The 22,500-nt window shown below is 39.2% G+C and overlaps 1 protein-coding gene across 4 annotated transcripts in view; it reads left to right on the forward strand.

Annotated features, from left to right (window-relative positions):
• The window catches only part of LOC106875206 (cardioacceleratory peptide receptor), a 53,783-nt gene that overhangs the window by 22,378 nt on the left and 8,905 nt on the right, over positions 1-22,500 (forward strand). For 2 of the 4 annotated variants that reach the window (XM_089343221.1, XM_089343219.1), the window contains 5 exons: positions 874-977; positions 3,247-3,340; positions 13,800-13,948; positions 15,170-15,314; positions 21,830-21,943. In XM_089343221.1, the coding sequence (XP_089199347.1) occupies positions 879-977; positions 3,247-3,340; positions 13,800-13,948; positions 15,170-15,314; positions 21,830-21,943 (601 nt within the window). In that variant the 5' untranslated portion in view covers positions 874-878. Of the gene's footprint in view, positions 1-873; positions 1,014-3,246; positions 3,341-13,799; positions 13,949-15,169; positions 15,315-21,829; positions 21,944-22,500 lie in introns of all 4 variants that reach the window. The other 2 variants (XM_089343222.1, XM_089343220.1) reach the window with 2 other exon arrangements.

Raw genomic sequence — 22,500 nt, forward strand, 5'->3', positions numbered from 1 at the left:
CCACCATGACTTGACAACCGATGCTGGTATGTTTACATCCCCGTAACTTAGCAGTTCGGCAAAAGAGCCCGATAGAATAATTACTAGGCATACAAAGAATAAGTCCTGGGGTCGATTTGTTCGACTAAAGGTGGTGCTCTCTAGCATGGCCGCAGTCAAATGACTTAAACTAGTAAAAAAATAAAAGAATAAAAGAATGCGCGTGTGTGTGTGTACACGTAAATATCGAACAATAAGAATGAGTGCTCAACACTGCATTAGTGGATAAAATTTTTTTATTTGTGGATTAAGGCTACCATTGGTTTCATGTTAAGGAAACTCGTAACAATTATCCAGCCTATCACACAGAACATCAGTGTTGTCTCCATTTTGGATTGTTTTGTCTTTTATCTTTCACCTGCTTCGTCATTAGACTGCGACCATGCGGGAGCACCACCTAGTAGAATTTCAGTCGAACAAATCGACCCCAGTATTGATTTAAAAAATATTTTTAAGCGTGTTACTTATTCTATCGGTCTTTTGCTGAAACGCTAAGGTACGTGGACATAAGCAAACCAATTCCGGTTATCGAACAGTGGTGGGGAACAAACTGAAAGGTACTTGCATGCATAAGTACACAAACATACACACACACGCACGAGAGGCCCCTTTTGAGTTTCCGACTACCAAATCCACTCACAAGGCTTTGGTCGACCCGAAGATACTTGCCCTAGGTACCACGCAGTGGGACTGAATCCGGAACCGCGTGATTTTAAAGCAATTTCTCACTACACAGCCATGCCTGCGCCTATGTTTTGGCATTAATTTCTTTAATATCTTTCCCTTAATGATTTCCAATATAAAACAATATTTTCGTCTCATTCATTCTCTTAGATCTGATGTCTGGCCTCATCAGTGTCTTGATGGATGCAATATGGAAACTTATCATACACTGGTACGCTGGCAATCTAATGTGTAAGGTTGCACGGTTTTTACAGGTATGATATATAACACTGTGTAACACGATTTTACAGGTATGTGTAACACGATTTTTGTCCTTGGGTTGCAACTGTTATTTCCTATTTGCTTACCCCTAGAAGGGGTTTATTTGCTTTTGTTACATTTATTTAATCCCCCAGAAATCCCTCTCAACACATGGTTATGATGTCCCCATCACCGTAATATATCTGCTCATGGTCAGAGACGCACATATTTTTCAGCCACCAAAGGACATGCTCAAGCGGTTGAGGTTAAGCACCTGACAAATAAATCCGTGGTATTGAGCAGAATATTTGCTATAACGATATTTCTGCTTCAGCAACTCAGCAATGAATCTGTCTGAAATGTAATGGAAAATAGGTGAGTTTGAAAACATTGATGTCCTGGTCAGAAAAGCAAAGTTTGAAGGGAACAGTAGTGATTTCCTTTGATTTCAAGATAGAAGCAGATAGGAAATAACACTCACTGACCAAAGACAAAAAATAAAAAAAAAGAAGTCTGTTACACTGTGTAATTGAACGCACCAGTTGATCCTATAATTGATACTATATAATTTACTCTGTCTCTATGACCGCCATCTTTCATACCACAGACAACTTCAACGTATTCATTCGACTTGCTAGAAATAGCTACCAAGGCACCTCTCCTCTCTCAATGGATCCTCATTGTCGAACAAAGATCTACTGTACGATAATTATCATATGTATGTTTTTGTCTTTTTCTTTTTGATTTAGAGAAAACCTTGACCTACCCACCTACCCGGTAGCAAGGTTGTAAAGGAAAGTATCTTCTTTTAACCATCATCCCTTAAATCTTAAGGTCTTGCAGATTTTTGTAGTCCCAGATATCGCGATAATTTGTAGCGTATGAATTAAGGACTAGCATTCACTCTCTATGATCCTAATTCAGCCATACTTTACACCAGATGGGTTGTTATGTATATATGTATGTATGTATGTATGTATGTATGTGTTGTTATGTATATCTATAATCAGTGCGAATAACGAGAAAATATAATGAAGGAAGAGAACTTACAATGTTTTCTGAATGAGGAGAGATAAGCGTTTGTGATGAGAGATATATAACGACCTTTTTGGCAGAATTGAAATGACGTAGGTATGTATATATATATATATATATATATATATATATATATATATATATATATATATATACAGGAAGTGAGCAAGGGACGAGAAGGTAATCTCGTTTACTTCCTGTTAACGAACGAGACAGGTAATCTCGTTTACTTCCTCTTAAAAAGAGAAAAGGAAAATCGAACGAGAGGGAGTTCAGAATATAGCAACGGCATTGATGGATAGTACAAAATACGAGAACTGCATACGGATGGGACCGAGTACCACCTACCTTTGAACAATCGAGGACTGGACATAAAGTTCTTTGGGTATTATACGTTTTGTTACATAATTTCATCTTTGAATATTAATTCCCTGATTGTACAATTTCTGCTGTTGCGTTCAGAAGTTCACCCCTTTTATACCCAAGAATTTGCCTGATCGTAACAATGTATGTATGTATGTATGTATGTATGTATGCATGCATGTATGTATGTATGTATGTATGTATGTATGTATGTATGTATGTATGTATGCATGCATGTATGTATGTATGTATGTATGTATGTATGTATGTATGTATGTCTCTTCTATATTTTAATTATTACATATCTTCCTCTGATACAAGTCTTCATCTTTGGGATGTGGTTAACACTAACAAATTCATATTTGGGACTTGAGAAAAGTCTTGCATACTCTTACTGTTCCACTTACAGTTTGCACTTGTAATGTACGAATTAGCCGGTCGATTTCTCTTTCTGAAAATCCCAGTTTATCCACATGTATGTATGTATGTATGTATGTATGTATGTATGTATGTATGTATGTATGTATGAATGGATGTATGGATGTATTTATGTATGTATATATGTATGTATGTATGTATGTATGTATGCATGCATGCATGCATGTTTGTATGTATGTATGTATTTATGTATGTATGCATGTATGTATGTATGTATGTATTTGTTTGTGTATGTCTGTGTGCGTGCATGTATAGGTCCTTCTAGACGATTGTGTATGTGTATGCATGTATATATGCGTATATGTATGTGTGTATTATTCGCATGTGTTTATGCCTAATTGTGTGAATGTCTGTATGTGTTTGTGTATATATGTGTATACGTATATGTATGTTATATATATATTGACGTAGTTGCCTTTTACTCTTCCCTTCTTTTCTTTTCTTTAGGCGATGGTCACGTTCGGCTCAACTTACCTCCTCGTTGCCCTCAGTCTCGACCGTCTCGATGCTGTTGCTTGGCCATTACACTTCACCAAGAGCCGTAAGTAATCTCCTCTTTTACACTCTGCATATACACACATCGGGACAGAGCTGCTCACACACACACACACACACACAAACACACACACAGATCTGTCCATATATACGAGGAGCTGCAGAAAAGCTCCACGCTTTAAAGGTGTCGCGAAAGGCCTGGTTGAAGGCTCAGCCCTTCGAACTCTTCTTACAGGGCCTAGACAAACCGAAGGACCGGTGCAATAAGTGAGTGGATCTGAGAAGGGAATAATGTTGAATAAAATCATAATTAACAGATCCTCCTGCTGTTGTTGTTGGTGTTGTTGGTGTTGTTGACACCTTTGCTATTGTTGTTGTTGTTGTTGTTGTTGCCATCGCTACTGCTTCTGCCGTTGATGTTTGTCGTATGGTTGATGTTGCTACCACTACGACTTCTGTTGTTGCTGGCACTGTTGGTAGTGGTGGAGATGGTGGTGCTTTCGCTTGGTGTTTGTAGTTTTCTCCCTTTGTTTTCTGCGGTACTGCGTGGAGGCGCAATGGCCCAGTGGTTAGGGCAGCGGACTCGTGGTCATAGGATCGCGGTTTCGATTCCCAGACCGGGCGTCGTGAGTGTTTAATGAGCGAAAACACCTAAAGCTCCACGACGCTCCGGCAGGGGGATGGTGGCGAACCCTGCTGTACTCTTTCATCACAACTTTCTCTCACTCTTACTTCCTGTTTCTGTTGTGCCTGTAATTCAAAGGGTCAGCCTTGTCACACTGTGTCACGCTGAATATCCCCGAGAACTACGTTAAGGGTACACGTGTCTGTGGAGTGCTCAGCCACTTGCACGTTAATTTCATGAGCAGGCTGTTCCGTTGATCGGATCAACTGGAACCGTCGACGTCGTAAGCGACGGAGTGCCAACAAAAAAAATTTCTGCGGTGGTAAAAAAAAACGAAAGAAGCAATTCATTTTCATACGTTCCACGTGCGCTATTGTTCTTGTCGTTGTTGTCGCTGTTATTGTTGTTGTTGCTATAGCAGCCGTCGTCTTGTTCAACTTGGCAGATAACCCGCTGTCTTACGGACAACCCGCTGTTTTTTTTTTTCCAGCGGACGGACGGGCAGTTTTCGGTCGCCATTTTCGATTTTAGCGAAAAGAATGGATGGGGGGAAGGGGGGCGTTGTAACCCAAACAAATCCCAAAATAGCCCCTAAGGGTTACAAATGGGAAAGAACTAACCAGTTCCTTAAGGTTCTGGTTTGTTTAAGTAACAACAGCAAATGTACAATAATCCTTTCTATTATAGGCACAAGGCCTGAAATTGATGGGGGGGGGGGGGCTAGACGATTACATCGACCCCCAGTATTCAACTGGTACTTATTTTATCGACTCCAACAGGATGAAAGACAAAGTCGACCATGGCGGAATTTGAACTCAGAACGTAGACACAAACGAAATGCCGCTAAGCATTTTGCTAACGATTCTACCAGCTCACCTAATAATAATAATAATAATAATAATCCTTTCTGCTTAGGACTGAAATTTGGGGAAGAGAATAGTCGATTTCATCGACCCAGTGCATAACTGGTACTTAATTTATCGGCCCCGAAAGGATGAAAGGCAAAGTCGACTTAGGCGCAGTTTGAACTCAGACGGACGAAATACTGCTAAGCATTTTACTTGGCGTGCTGACGATTCTGTCAGTTCGCCTAATAATAATAATAATAATAATAATAATAATAATAATAGCCCTGGGAACAGTGACGTGGAACAGACAGGGAGACAGGGGCTGCAATAAGGGCGGAGCACTTGCAGAAAACAGCTCTGCTTGGAACCGCTCGAATACTCCGGAAGGTGCTCGAAAAATAAGAGGTGTTACCTTAGTTCACTGGTAGTGAACAGCTGACACTGTAGTACATCTCCAGCGTTAAAAGCTGTGCAAAGGCAACAACAACAATAATAATAATAATAATAATAATAATAATAATAATAATAATAATAATAATAATAATAATAATAATAACAACAACAAAAAGATTTACGAATCAAATTATACCAAATACAAACCAGAACAAAAATAGTGACGAAGTGTATGTATGTATGGGGCGGGCGGCTATAAGCAGTAGAGCGTCCTTAATGTCGTATTGTGTTGAGTGTAGAGTCTCATTGTGTTATTTTGTAAACTGAAGCGGTTTTCCTGTCTTTGACGTTTGGTCGCGGGGTTTCTGTCATCATGTGAGCGATCCAGAAATAGGGGTTTGTTCATCAAGAACAATAGACGAACAGAATTAGAGAATTGGTGGGGTTTTTTTATGTTTTTTTATCGAATATAATGTCACCTGAAATGTCAATGTATATATGTACATACATATATATGTACATGCATACACACACACACACATACAAGCGCACGAGTGCGCCACATTCATTCATAGTTATGTATATGTACATACACAAATACACGTGTACATAGTACATATACATATACATACATATATCTCACATAGACACATATACATACACATACTCAGACATATATTTATACACCGCTTACACATTTACAGATATACAACTACACTCACATACAAATATATATGTGTGTGCATATATATATATATATATATATATATATACACATACAAATATATATATGTGTGTGTGTGTATATATATATATATATATATATATATATATATATATATACATACAAATATATATATATGTGTGTGTGTATATATATATATATATATATATATACACACATACAAATATATATATGTGTGTGTATATATATATATATATATATATAATGTAACCTCGTGGGCATCGGTACCATTTTCCTCATTCTCCGTTCTTCCATTCTCCGAACTTTCCATCTTTCCGACGAAGGGCTACGCCCGAAACGTCATACACTCTCTCTTTCCTTTCCTGAGCGTCCAATAATACTATCCATATCACGTCCTCACCTTGTTGTTTTTTTGTTTTTTTGTTATTGTTTTTTTGAACTATATATATATATATATATATATATATATATATATATGTGTGTGTATATATATATTTATACACACACACACACACACACACATACATATATATATATATATATATATATATATATATATATATATATATATATATATATATATATATATATACATACTTACATACACACACGTGCATTGTATATGCACATTTTCTGTTAAAGTACAATTCAGAGAATATATTGAATATAAACAGCTGGCGGTGTTCTTTCTTTCTCTTTTTCACTCTCTCTCTCTCTCTCTCTCTCTCTCTCTCTCTCTCTCTCTCACTCTCTCTCTCCTCTCTCTTCTCTCTCTCTTCCTTTCTCCCACTCCCTTGTTCTTTCTTTTGTCTTTCGTACATTCACACGAGCGGGCGTTTGTGGGTGAATGCAATACCTAATGTGTGTGTTTATATATATATATATATATATATATATATATATATATATATATATATATATGTATATATAACGAAGCATTGGCGCAAAGCAGTGTTTAGGTATGGGCACAATTCAGGCTAGTTGAAATATGTTTGTCACATATTTCAACTACTTAAGGCAAATACACTGCAGTTACCTTGGAGAAAAAAAACCTCTCTTATGTTAAAAAAACACGTTCACTGATTCGCGCTAGTAGCTTGCCCGATCGAGATAAATAACGAAGTATTGGCGCAAAACAGTGTTTATGTATAATCACAATTTTGGTTAGTTGAAATATGTTTGTCATATATTTCAACTGCTAAAGGCAAATACACTGCAGCTACCGTGGAGAAAAAATCTCTCTTATGGTAAAAAGGTGCAGTGTGTTTGCCTTTAGCAGTTGACAGATGGCGACACCGAACGAACTAGGTGTTTTCACACCTTTTTACTATAAGATAGATTTTTCTCCACGGTAACTACAGTGTATTTGCCTTTGGCAGTTGAAATATGTGACATATTTCAACTAATCTAAATTGTGCCCATACCTAAACATTGCTTTGCGCCAATGCTTAGTTATTTACCTCGATCGAGCGATCTACTAGTGCAAATCACTCAACGTGTTGACTGAATTATATGTAATACTACAAGTTTTATTTAGTTCGTTCAGAGTTCCCTCCTATAGGTACATCTCATTGACAAGATTCAAAAACTCGAAACATTGATGTCTGAGATTCCTGACAGATGCCGACACTGAACGAAATAGCTGTTTTCACACTTTTGTTTCTTTTTACCACAAGAGAGATTTTTCTCCATGGTAACTGCAGTGTATTTACCTTAGCAGTTGAAATAATGTACAAACATATTTCAACTAATCTAAATTGTGCTCATACCTAAACACTGCTTTGCGCCAATGCTTCGTTATATATATACACACACATATACACACATATACACATGCATATACATATGTGCACTCACCAATTAGGTATTGCATTCACCCACAAACGTCTGCCCGTGTGAAAGGCTGTTGCTGCTGCTGCTGCTGCTACTACTACTACTACTACTACTACTACTACTACTACTGCTGCTGCTGCTGCTGCTGCTACTACTACTACTACTAATACTGTTACCCATCACCACCACCACCACCATCACCACCTCTACTACTACTACTACTACTACTACTACTACTACTACTACTACTACTGTTGCTACTGCTACTCCTGCTGCTGTTGCTGTTTCTATTGCACCTATACAACTGATGGAAGTGCTGTTAGGCAAAATGTTGCAGCAACAGCTCATCTGTGTTCATAATCAGATAAATAGATGCTGAGAAGAAGAAGAAGAAGAAGAAGAAGAAGAAGAAGAAGAAGAAGAAGAAGAAGAAGAAGAAGAAGAAGAAGAAGAAGAAGAAGAAGAAGAAGAAGAAGAAGAAGAAGAACAACAACAACAACAACAACAATGTCGTTATCAGCAACAGTTACAACAACGACATCCACCATTTATAACACCGCTATCGTCAATAACAATAACAAAAACAATGCCAAAACAAACGCAAAACACAAAACAAGACAAAACCAGGAGAAGATCAAAAACCAAAACCAAAATATCTCCCAAACGAATATATATATATATAAAAGAAAAGAACAAGAGAACAAAACAAAACAACGTTCTAAATTTTAGAGATAACCATTTTCGACAAACGTGTGGGATTCTGGAATTCTGCACATAACGTTTGGCATTTTACCTGTGAAGAATACTGCAGATTGAAATGTCTTCCTTTAATATGATATAATATAATATAATATAATATAATATAATATAATATGATATACATATATATATATATATATATATATATATATATATATATATATATATATATATATATATATATATGTATGTATATATATATATATATATATGTACATACATACATATATACATACACACACACACACATGTATATGCATATGTATATATATAGATATATATATGTATATATATATACATATATGTATATATATACATATACACACATATATATATATACACATGTATAAGTATATGTATGTATATATATACATATATATGCATATATATACATATATATGTGTAAATATATATGTTTATATATATATATATATATATATATATATGCAAATATGTATATATATACATATATATGTATATATAGATATATATGTATATATATATATGTATGTATATACATGTATGTCTATATATGTATATATATATATATATATGTATTTATATATATGTATCATATATATGTATATATATGTATCATATATCGTATATGTTGTATTATATGTACTTTAAATATCATATGAAACGTATATAACATTAACAATGTAAAGAAAAAATGTTCTGTAACCAACTCAGACTTTCTATAGTTGCATCGCTTTAAGTTAATAATAGAAGATGGTAAAATTTTTTTCTGAAATCTTTACTAATTTTAAACAACCTGATGATATTTTGCAGATAATTCAAATTCCAGTTCCGTAAGGAGAATTTTAAAATGTTTAAATTGTCCAAATGTGTTCAATAATATGTATTTTATGCTGCTTATTTTTTGCTACTCTATTTTCCTTTGAAGCAGTAACTTTGGAATGAATATACATACATGCACACACACACACACATATAAAATGTAGAGTAATATATAAATGTAGGATCCAAGGATCAAGGTGTAGGAAGATAGTAAGCCTCGATCTGTCCGTAGAAGATATAAAAACCATTTTCAGGAACAATGGTGGTTTATCGATGTAGAAGATTGTAAATTTTTCGCGTATCGAAGTTCGAGAAGCTGAAGAAATTGTTTTATGGTTTACGGTTAGCAACCGGAATTGCTGTGTATGCGAATAGAGATCCAAAATTGGGGAATGAAGTAGATAAGATCCAGGCTGCATATGTTTCATAGCAAGCAGAACTTCGGAAGTTGAAATTATCCAAACGATGGGTAACCCGCTTGCTACTCGTCAAAGATAGCTTACTTAAAAGAAGGTAACATTATTCTGAAAGGATCCTGTGTTGATACACAGAAGATTCGATTGGAAATGCGTGGAACGCATAGAAATGGAAAAGAAAAGCATATTACTTCTTCACTGATATGATTTTCTTCTCAATTTCTATGCTCTTCTGAGGTTCTGCTAGCTATGAAACATATGTTGCCTGGATTATATATATATATATATATATATATATATATATATATATATATATATATATATATATATATATATATATATATATATATATATATATATATATATATAGCTTCACAGCGTTCAAGACATACACACTTCACGTCTGGCTGTACAGCCTTTTTGTTTGTTTATTTCACCGTTTCGTTTTCCTGTCTTGTTTTCCGTCCGCCACTACTCTCCACGAAAACAATTTAATTTGTGTTCGTGGGAAGAACCATTTTAACGATGCGTACTGCCTTAGTTCTTCGAAACGCCGGAGTTTTAATGGCGGCAGCTGATGAAGGGGATGTTTCTATGTGGCCTGCTTGTTTGTTGCACCTTGTTTACCATTTTGTCCTTGTTCTTTTGCCACGTCATGTACCCAGTTATGTATCTATATGTACATGTAGATGAACGTATATACATACATGTACATATATATGCATATACTCATATATTGTTTATATATATACATATATATATATATATATATATATATATATATATATATATATATATATATATAATTTTTTGACAGGAAGGACAACAAAAGAAAGAAAGAGACCTCGATATTATGCAAATGGAGGAATTCATCTGTAAAAATATGTGACACTTTAGCCATGATAAAACTCCGAGTGCGTATGTAGATATGTGCGTGCGTATATAGAGATATGTGCGTGCGTATATAGAGATATGTGCGTGCGTATATAGAGATATGTGCGTGCGTATATGGATATATGCGTGCATGCGATAATATACGCAGTTTTAGACGCGTTTTCTCACTACACAGTAATTTCCCTTTGTTTTTAACGGTCATTTTTCACAGGAATTTTCAATTGGCCGGATAACTGAAGAGATGTTGGCGTGGGCTCCCTCCCTGGCATCCGAAACTCGGAGTTTTATCATGGCTACTGAATAAGTGTCACATATTTTTACAGATATATATATATATATATATATATATTCTTTTATTCTTTTACTTGTTTCAGTCATTTGACTGCGGCCATGCTGGAGCACCGCCTTTAGTCTACACTTACAATTTTTTCCTTTTCTTATACTTCATTTACTGTTCTTGCAAATATAGAAAATATTTTTATATAGTATAAAAAGTTTAGAATGATACAACAATGCACTAAAATACAAAAAAATGGACTATATACCTGTTGTAATTTGGTTATCTATAGTCCGATGATATTTCGGAATTACAATTCCTTCTTCAGATCTTCTTAGCTCTATTTTTATATATATTCTTTACTTGGACTGTACCGGCGGACAGGGATGTTTGAGATCCCTTTCAAGGATTTCGGTCCTCATTTCTTTTATCATCGTTTTGCTACTACGGTAGTCTTGTGTTATTCAACCCAACAGAATGAAAAAAATTGATGTCGACGTATCTATGAAGAATATTCCAGTTCCACCTAAGAAGGAATTTCTGAAAGACCTGGTAATAATAACTACTGACTACTCTATTAATGAAAAGAAATTATCCAGTTTTTAGCTTCAAGATAACTTAGTTAATACTAACGAGACTGATTCCATGAGTACCAATGTTAATGATTTTCCTAATAGCCACGTTAGCAGAGATGGTTTGAATTCTATTTCTAATATAAGTTTCAATAAAAGTGGAGGTAACAGTCTTTCAGCTAATGATAATTTAATTGATGAAGGTGCAAATAGGGGTGAGAATTCCTAATTTTTGTAAGCGTAGGGAAGTAATCTGTCATGCTAAAGTTATTTCTGAATGTAATGATTACTTTTATATTGGTTCTTATACTAATTATATTAAGAAAAGGGTTTCAAATCATTACCATTCCTTTAGGAACAGAAATAGGGCTCCTTCTACTTGTCTTAGTAATTTCATCTGGAATAATAATAAAACATACTTTATTGAATGGAGCATTTTAGGGATGGCCCCGGCTTATAGGATTGGTAATAGGTTTTGCTCTCTTTGTTCTGAGGAATTATTTTTGATTCTATTTTCTAGAAGAAAGCTGCTAAACTCTAAATCTGAAACGGGTTTTTTTTTTTTTTCTGTGTTCATCAGAATAAATGCGTGTTTAAACATTTTAAATAAGGTTGTCTATTATAAGTGTTTTATTAGATAATTTTGAGTGTTTGATAATTTGAACAAGATTCAAAATGAAGTACAGAACAATCACAGATACAAGCATTCAAATATTTCGCAATCACATATATACATACACATTCTTTTTTATTAATGCGTCCTTTTAAAGCCTAGCCAAGCTCATGGGCCCAGTTTCCCGGTTTCTATGGCGTATGTGTTCCCCCCAAGCTGGACAGGACGCCAATCCATCGCAGCGTTACCCAAGAAACAGGAAAAAAGAGTGGGAGAAAGTTGGGCGAAAGAGTACAACAAGGGTCGCCACCCCTACCCACGCCGGAGCCTCGTGCAGCTTTAGGTGTTTTCGCTCAATAAACACTCACAACGCCCGGTCTGGGAATCGAAACCGCGATCCTTCGACCGCGAATCCGCTGCCCTGACCACTGGGCTATTGCGCTTCCACCATACATACACATACTCAAACAAAATTGGAATGATCTCAGTTTTTATCTTCAGAGATGTACATTCCCAGTACCCACGCACGGAAACTCTTGAAGAGGTTGCAAGAGGCAACGAAAATTTTAGGAAAAAGAAAGAAGGAAATCAGTGGAAATTTTACCGGTGCGTGTGTTAAATTATAAGGCACTAAAAAAGAATGACTCTCCCCAGACACAACAAAATATGCTTCAACACACGAACTCACATAAAGAATCTTGCAAACCAAATTTCAAAACGAAATATAGGTGATACTCTTTTTTTTTTTAAACTCTTTTTACTTGTTTCAGTCATTTGACTGTGGCCATGCTGGAGCACCGCCTTTAGTCGAGCAAATCGACCCCAGGACTTATTCTTTGGAAGCCTAGTACTTATTCTATCGGTCTCTTTTGCCGAATCGCTAAGTGATGGGGACGTAAACACACCGGCATCCGGTATCGGTTGTCAAGCGATGTTAGGGGACAAACACACAAACATACACACACACACACACACACACATATACATATATATACGACGGGCTTCTTTTAGTTTCCGTCTCCAAATCCACTCACAAGTCTTTGGTCGGCCCGAGGCTATAGTGGAAGACACTTGCCCAAGGTGCCACGCAGTGGGACTGAACCCAGAACCATGTGGTTGGTAAGAAAGCTATTTACTCCACAGTCACTCCTGCGCCTACTTACCACACAGCCGCTCCTGCGCCTAAGTTAACTTTAGATCTAATTGTATGCAACTATCACGTTACGGTATTAAACGGAGTATTACCTGAGCTCTTTCTTTCTTTCTTTGTCTGTCTCTGTGTGTCTATCTGTCCGTCTGTCTCTCTCTCCCCCCTCTCTCTCTCTATATGTATATATACGCATGCGCACACACAAACAGTGAGATTTAGACTTAATAACCGGTGTCCAGAACACCATCTATACTCATGTATATCTAAAGAGGAGCTGAGGGGGCGAACTTGTGCTGTTATCGTCTGAGTTTCATTTGGTTGGTATCTACAGTTGTGTAGGTTACGGAGCACATATGGAAAGCAAAACAATACAGAGTGTCTGTTTAAATAGTAGTTAGTCACCTCATCTTACACGTATTTCATGAACAACTATATAAATGAAGTAGTATTATCTGATAACATAATCAAGTCGTCAGAAATTGCGTAACATTTCATAGTAATCTTTAGTAAATCGTGTTAGATAGATGATAGAGTTGTAGTAGTTCAAATAACAAGTCTGAATTCTAAAAAATGCAAATGAATGTTACACATCCACACACACGTTTGTTTTCTTTGTAGCTTATCACGGCAAGATCTTAGTTTCTCTGGCATGGTTCTTCTCCATACTTTTCTCCATACCCATGTTTTTTATAACCAAAGAAGTGACGGAAGACGACGGCATCAACAAACAATGTTGGATAGACTTCACAGAGGATTGGCAATGGCAGGTAAACACATAATCTTAATTATTACATTTATCTCAACACTAACTCTAACCCTATATGAACCCATAAACCTTGTCCTAATTGTCCTAACAATGAATAAAACTTTGGATACACTTTATAGAGAATTAAGAGGAAAATTATCCGCTAATCTCTAACACAAGATTATAATCTCTAACACTAGAAGATAATCCTTATCTTAAATAAAGTCCAACAATTGATAGACTTCACAAATCTACAGTGTACGTAGGAATATATTTATAGACTCTGAGTTAATAGTATATGTATAAACAGATGTGAACTTCTCGTCTGTACATATCATATGCTTGTAGACAGTGAAAACGGACCCAGTTTTAACCTTTCTCAGCAACTGTGTACTCTCTTTAACTATTCAAGAACATACTTCAAGTAAACTGGATAACCACTATATATATATATATATATATATATATATATATATATATATATATATATAGCAGTTGTTTACTGTCAACTTAATGTGACAGACCCATTAAGGGAATCATACTGCTGCTATTTAGCCCTAGGAAGCTAGACCGCTTCCTGTTGGCCCTGACACATTTCCTGTGTCCTTATATTTGTGAAGGCTAGACAGGTTTTTTCAACCAGCTGGTCGGCTACTTCAGGCTGATGACGAGCAATAACTCAGAAACATATCCCTGAATGCAGACTAAAGCTGGGTGGGGAAGCTTGTCTCCCCTTCACAAATATAAGGACACAGGAAATGTGTCAAGGCCAACAGGAAGCGGTCTAGCTTTCTAGGGCTAAATAGTAGCAGTATGATTCCCTTAATGGGTCTGTCACATTGAGCTGACAGTAAACAACTGATTTATCGTAACACTGCTGCTTATATCTCTCTCTGAGATTTATAATTAGATCATTTCTAATTATATATATATATACACGAGGAGGTACTGAAAAGTTCTTGGCTTTAAGGGTATTGTGAAAGGCCTGTGTAACGGTATGTAAACAACATATTTGTATATATAATATCTATTTTGTAAGCCTTATAAGGGTACGCATTTGCTAATGGACATCCCAATACAGAAATTAAAATCTGTCCAACTGTCCGTAAATATTTACAAGGTGTTAGCTACAATCTGTAGATATATTTTATACTACTGAAACTGAGCACTCATAAAAAAAAGCAACTAATTTTTTACACTACACCTTTTTTTCCATATTTTCTTCGTTCCTTATTCATTTCAGCTCTACATGACCTTAGTGTCCGTGGCCTTGTTTATAATTCCTGCAGTAATTATAATTATTTGCTATGCCATCATCATCCACATTATTTGGAGTCAAGGTAAAAAGATAACGGCTGACGAATGCACGGAAAACGTCACGAAATCAGGTTTGTTTCTCTTCAGTGCTAGGTATGTCCTGGTTTCTCTCCTCTTTATATATATATATTGTCGTTGTTTTACTGTCACTTTCTAGATTTTAAGGGAGTTATTTTACGTGTAATTACAGCGTGCTAGAAATAACAGCAAAAGATCCCTTAATTCACACCTTTGTTAAGGCAGTGCTAGATACTGACAGCCATCTATCTAATAACACAAAATACTTCGTGAACATATATTTTTCAAATCGGAAATAGCTCTATTTAGAGCCTTATTTCCAAAAATTCAAACATATCTTCCTCGTTCCTAGCCATATTCTTTAAAACGAATATGGCTAAGGTTTTCAACGAGGCCGACTTCCCGCTCCTAATGCCAGAGGCGAAAACACTTAATGCCGTTCCGCATGAACGCAGACAAGTGATGAAGAAGTGCAATGATTCTGAGTCAACTGCTGCTGCCTCAACCACCACCACTACCACCATCACGTGTACAAACTCTGCTGCTACAGCAGTCTTGCCTGCCACCGTCACCAGTGACAACAACAACAACAACGACAAAGACAACAACAACAACAGCAACAACAACGACAACGACACAAATGTCCTTGCTAACACGACCACTGTCCTCACCACTGCTACTACCAGTGACAATAACAACAGCAACAACAACAGGACACCGACCTTCAACACCAACACCACCACTACTTCGACAAACTCTGCCGCCACTACCACCACCTTTGAACCTGGCAGTACCAACACCACTGTCAATACCACCATCAACAACTACAAGACGAACAAGATAAACAACACCACAAACGCCACAAACAACATATCTGCCAGCATCACAAAAACAAATTTTGCCGATGCAACGAAAGAAAAAAGAACAATATTAACATTCACCCAAAAACAAATCAATGACACAAAATCCCTTCTCACGAAAGAAGGTGACACTGTACAAATACACATACCAAAAGCAATTATTGAAAATACAAACAAGAAGCACATATCATACAGACTTATCAACAAGAAAACGAAGCGACCGGAGAGTTTCTCCACCCAAAAAATTGAGATTTGTCTCAAACCGATATGGCCCTTTCAAAGTCATGTTACTTGGGGACGAAAATTTGCCACGGTCCTAGTACGCTTTAAGAGCGAACAGTTAGCGAAGGAATTTTCAACACTCTCTCTCCACACAGATGACTTGGTGATGATACCGAGTTATCTTGGACAGAGAGTGACGAAGGTGACAGTAAAGAATGTCCCTTCACAAGTGGAAACCCAGTGGATAGTAGGTTCTATATGCCTCGAAATGGAGGAGGCAAATATATTAGAAATTGCTACTGCAGAGGAGAAAAACTGGGAAGGGGGAAAAAAAGTCGAAGTCCTCCTCCATATCACTGAAGAGGAGTGCCAAAAGATCCCCACACACATCCAACTGGCAAAGGACCACAAGTTATATGTAGTGGTGGAAGGAAGGCGGCCACGTTGTTATGTATGCGGCAGCGAGGCACACCTCAAGGACAGTTGCCCAACCGCCGCCAACCAAAAAAAGCAACAAGGGCAACCACCAAAACCCGAAAAAAAAACCCTACTACCAACACCACCATCAACAATCAAAACAAGAGAAACACAAGCAACACTGGCAACTGAGAAGACAACAGCATCTGCAAAAACAACAAGTGAGGAAGCAGGGGAAAAGAAAGAAAATTCCAAGACTGTTTCCCCCTCCCCCACATCACACACACCTCACACAAATAACAAGCCATCAGCACCAACAAAAACAGCAACACAACCACTCACACAAGCACACACAGACGCTCACAATTTGCCCCTACCCCCTTCCGATTCCTCAGAACCTTCGTCGGAAGATGAAAGTAATGAGGAATGGCAAATAGCCCAGAAAGGAAGGAGGAAGAGGAGCAAGAAAAGAAAAGCAAACACAAACAAAGCAGGGAGATACACAACTCCCGAAAACACTCCAGACACCAACACAAGCACACACAACTACAACACAAGCAACAAAACCCCAAAAGCAAGTACACACACAATGCTCACTGCCATCAACACAAAAAACTCAGAGTTGATGGAATACATCAACACAAAAACAAACATAACAAACGAAGACATAAAAACCAGCAACCACCCATACACAACACCGCCAGAACACATCAAAATACTACACATAACACCAACCCTGCACCACACACTAAAATCTATTTTTCCAAAGGCAGTTGGCAAATGCCAAAAATACCTGGCGAAAAAACTATATAGTGATCTCCTCGAAGAAAACCCGAAGGAGGAGACACAAAAACTCTCAAACGGTAAGTGACTCTCTTTATAAAACTTTAACACTCAAATCAAAATGATGCTCAAGATTGGTTGTGTAAATGCGCGTGGCTTGGGGTCCCCTTGGAAACAAGGGTACCTCCTAAATGACATAAAGTCACATAAACTAGAAATCATAGCCATAAGCGAGACCAGACTCCATGATACGCGGGCCCTATCGTCCATGTTTGGCAGACAGTTTAACATTTATTTTTCTCCCTGTCTGCCGAGAATGGGCGGTAGTGGCACGGCGGTACTCTTTCGCAAGAGTCTGGATCTCGAAGTAAAGACAGTATTCATAGACCCGGAGGGTAGATTGGTTGTTCTGGATGTCGATGGCAGCGATGGGTGTGCTTTTCGACTCATATCAGTATACGCACCACCTTTAACAGGTAGGCCGGATTTCTTTCGACGTCTAGAAGTATTCCTAGGAACGTCTCGTCCTTTACTTTTAGTGGGGGATTGGAATGCTACCTTGGACACGCATCTAGACTATGTTGGCAGAGATAGGAATAGACGGGGATGCAAATGCCTCAAAGACCTGCTCAGACGCTTTCAACTGTCTGACAGGTACCGACTCGATTACCCGAATGCGCCAATGTGGACATGGACAAACCGCATCGGGTCGTCGAGATCGTATCTAGATAGAATACTGTGTAGGAGAGTAGATAGAGATAGCATAGGGTGTCCACAATTTCACATAGTCAGCTACACGGATCACAAACTTGTGACGTGTACGCTAGACTTAGATAAGACACATAGGCAGGGCTCCGGTTACTGGAAACTAAACGCGTCTTTCCCGTCGAGACCAGTTTTCAGAGACCGGATTAGCACGTTAGTAAAGAGGGCTTTGACAGGAGCCATCATCAATAACAAATGGTGGTTTGCCCTCAAGAGAGCAATAAAAGCAGAAGCGGTTAGGTATAGCAAAGCACTAGCCATAGACAGAAACAGAGTAGAGGGTGAACTAGTTAAGAAGCTAGAAGAGGCAATTAGAAGTGGCATCGCATCCGACGTTTTGGCGGCGAGGTTGGCCCTTGACCAACACTTCAACGCCAAACACGAAGGGTGCGTTGTCAGGGCTAGGATGCGTGCTCTAAGAAACGAAGGTGTTGGAGCCGCACGAGAGGCCCGGGTGGCGGAGGCGCAACAGGGCAACAAAGCCACCATTCGGTCTCTGGTGGACGAACAGGGGCGCGAACTGCTCGAGCCAAGCAAAATGTGTGAGGCCTTTCAGCGGCACTTTGCTCGACTGTTTGGGACGAATGGCGAGCGAGAACGCAGGGTGGACTTCAGTGCCTACCTGCACAGCCTGCCACGACTCTCGGCAAGAGAGGCGGAGTGCTGCGAAGGTGCCATCACGGCGGCGGAAGTGAGGGACGCGATGGCGGGATGCTCGAGGGACAAATCTCCGGGTTTGGATGGTCTGCCCTACGAGCTTTACAACTGTAAGCCAGACTTGTTTGGAGACGTCTTGGTGGCGGTGTACTGCAACTGGCAGCAAAACGGGAGCATTCCCGGTTTTGTGAGTCGAGGAGCCGTAACGCTGCTGAAGAAAGATCCAAACAAGGGGGACGTCATAGATAACTTTAGGCCCATCACTCTGCTCAATGCAGACTTGAAAATTTTGGCCAAGGTGTTAGCCAAGCGGTTGGCGCTTGTCATCGAGAAACTGATCGGCAAGGCGCAAACGTGCGCGGTGCCGGGCAGGAGCATCCATGACAACCTCCATCTGATGCGCTACATCATAGAGAGGGTAGTTAAGGAACCTGGCATGGGTGGGGCCCTGATCAATTTAGATCAATCGAAAGCTTTCGATAGGGTAGACCATCAATACTTGGAGGCTGTCCTCATAGCAGCCGGCTTCGGTCCCATTTTCCGCGGCTGGATGGCTGCCTTGTACAGAGGCATCCGTTCGGTAGTTCGCGTCAATGGGCATCTATCAAGACCCTTCGACATTGCACGTTCGGTCCGTCAGGGATGCCCCCTCTCGTCGCTTCTGTACGTGTTGACTCTCGAGCCACTACTGCGGAAGCTGGCGACGCTGAGGGGCATCCCGCGAGAGTTGGGATGCGGGACGAGCGTGTCGGCATACGCGGACGACGTCACCGTCATAGTGTCTAGCCAAAAGCACATCGAGCTTGTCGGCGAGACACTGAGAGACTACGAAGCGGTAACGGGAGCGAAAATTAACCGGGATAAGTCAGTGGGCTTGCGGCTCGGCACCTGGAGAAGCAACCCCATGCCGTCAAGTAGCGCCTCCGTCGTGGGACGTTGGACTGACGGTCCGGTTGAGATGCTCGGGGTCTGGTTTGGTCCAGACCTCCAAACGGAGAAGAACTGGGACGAGATAACGAGAAGGGTGGCCACTCTAGCCCGGCAATGGGCCGAGAGGAAGCTTTCCCTGAAAGGTCGGGCGGAGGTGGCGAACACGTACATCGCGTCCGTCATCTACTACCGCCTGACCGTCGTTCCTTGTCCCGACCCTACCATCACCAAACTGGAGCGCATCCTCTTCCGCTTCTTGTGGAAAGGAAGCGTTCCGATGGTTAGGCGATCCGTTTGCTGCCAACACCCGTTAAAAGGAGGACTGGGCATGCCGTGGTTGATGATGCGCAGACACGCGCTGAGACTGCGACATCTCCGGCTCTACGTAGACAGCGGTGAACAGGTGTGGTCACCGTTTGTGCGGCGCGCTTTCCCGCAGCTCGTCTCCATGACCGAACTGCAGTCATGGATCAAGAAGAGGCCGAGGAAGGGCGAATGGCACCGCGAGTGTCGCGCTGCTCTTCGGCAACTCCAACAACCCGGGTCAACCTTGAGCGACTGCATCACAACTAACGCATTCTATAGTGGATTAGTGGAGGGAAGGTACGACGACGATCTCGGGGCGAACCTGGGCGTCGACGAGGAATACCTGACCCGCCTGTTTAAGACGACCTTCGGGCCGGGACCTATGGACAACTTCCAGAGATCCCTGGCCTGGCAGTGCTATCGAGAAGCACTACCCGTTCGGGATAAGCTCTACAGGCATGGCTCGAGAAACACGGGGCCGACCTGTCCGAGATGCCGGCAGAGCGACGAAACCGTTCTGCACGCACTCGTACAGTGTCCCACCATTTCCGAGCTGTGGGCTTACGTCGAACAACTGCTATCGCGTGTGGGACGAGTCGGTCTATCAGCCGAGTCTATCGTGAATATTGTCGCGCCTCCTTCCTTTAAACGGGAAGGAAGAGCTATTTTCATCGTACTTGTGGCTATGGCGAAAGAATGTGTATGGTGGACGCGTCTGAAAGGTCTAGAGACAAAGACTTTCCTCTCTGGGCAATCTCTCATCAACTTCTTCAAGTATCACCTGAAGAGGAAGTTGAGAGTAGAAAGGGAAGTCTTGTCTAGTGAATGCTTCAAAAAAAGATGGGTGAATGTAGCAAGGATGGCACGTGTGAACGACGGAGCCATCTTGAGCATAACCCTATGAACAAGAAAAAAAATAAAACAAAAAGGCAAAAGAGAGTCACTTACTGTTATAGTTTCTTCAATGAGAATATTGACCAAGGTTACCGTGGTCTTTTCCGTGGGCTTTTCCTTCCACGGCTAAACCTAAACTGTCCTCCCCTCTTTTTACACGAGAACATTACTGTGTGATACACGATCCCTATTGATCGGCCTTTCCTTTTCTTTTTTTTTCTTTTTCGATCCCTTTTGATCGAACTGCCCCTTTTTCCCTTCCTACGATCCCTTTTGATCGACACCACCAATTTTTTTTTTTTTTTTTTTTTTTTTTCCTTCCTTCCCCCTCCCAAAAAGAAAAGCTCTACATTGTATTTGTCCCATCTTCGTTGAGCCCTGTGTGGCTAATAAAAGAAATGTATCTATCTATCTATCTATCTGTCTGTCTGTCTGTCTATCTATCTGTCTGTCTGTCTGTCTGTCTGTCTGTCTAGCTAGCTATTTGTCTGTCTATCAGTGTGTTTGCCTATCTATCTTTAAATCTAATCATCCAACCATTTATCCGTTTGTTTTTCAGTGTCTGTCTGTCTCTCTCCCTCTCTCTCTCTCTCTCTCTCATTCTCTCTCTCTCTCTATCTATCTATCTATGTATCTATCAACCTATGTATGTATGTATGTATGTATGTATGTATGTATCTATCTATCTATCTATCTATCTATCTATCTATCTATCTATATATCTATCTATACAGCCAGCAATAGATCACAGACAAAAATCTCTATGAACATAGCCAACCATTGTTCTAGAAGTCTCATACCTCAGGCCAAGATTCGAACCGTGAAAATGACTTTTATCATCGTTTTAGGTAACGTTTACTGTCTTCTTTCTTATGCTGGTCTTGACAAAAAAGATAACAAAAAATTGTTACACACACACACACACACACACACACACACATATCCATTCACATATGTATGCACACACACACACACACACACACACACACACACACACACACACACACACACACACACACACACACACACACACATGAATATATATAAACATATCCACATAAACTTACACGTATATAATATATAAATTTAGAGATGAAACTCGAAGTAAATAAAGCTATAACTAATTTATAAAAAAAAGCAAAGATAGTAAAAGTCAAAGAGGTTTTTTAAACTTAACATTTACTTGCAATTATTTATAGCTTTATCTACTTCGAGCTCCATCGTTCTAAATTCTTACAACATAAACAATATATGGATGCACTTGATCGCTTTTTCCTCGATTTCTTAGGGGAAAAAAAAAAATTCCAAAAGGGATATAACTCTGTTTTTATTTTTGGGCGTAAACTAATGGTCATGCCGTATTTGTAACTAGCTTTAAATGTACCCTCGGTTTTCTCACAATACC

The sequence above is a fragment of the Octopus bimaculoides genome, chromosome 27 (assembly GCF_046866305.1).
Source record: "Octopus bimaculoides isolate indiv1 chromosome 27, ASM4686630v1, whole genome shotgun sequence".
Taxonomy (NCBI): domain Eukaryota; kingdom Metazoa; phylum Mollusca; class Cephalopoda; order Octopoda; family Octopodidae; genus Octopus; species Octopus bimaculoides.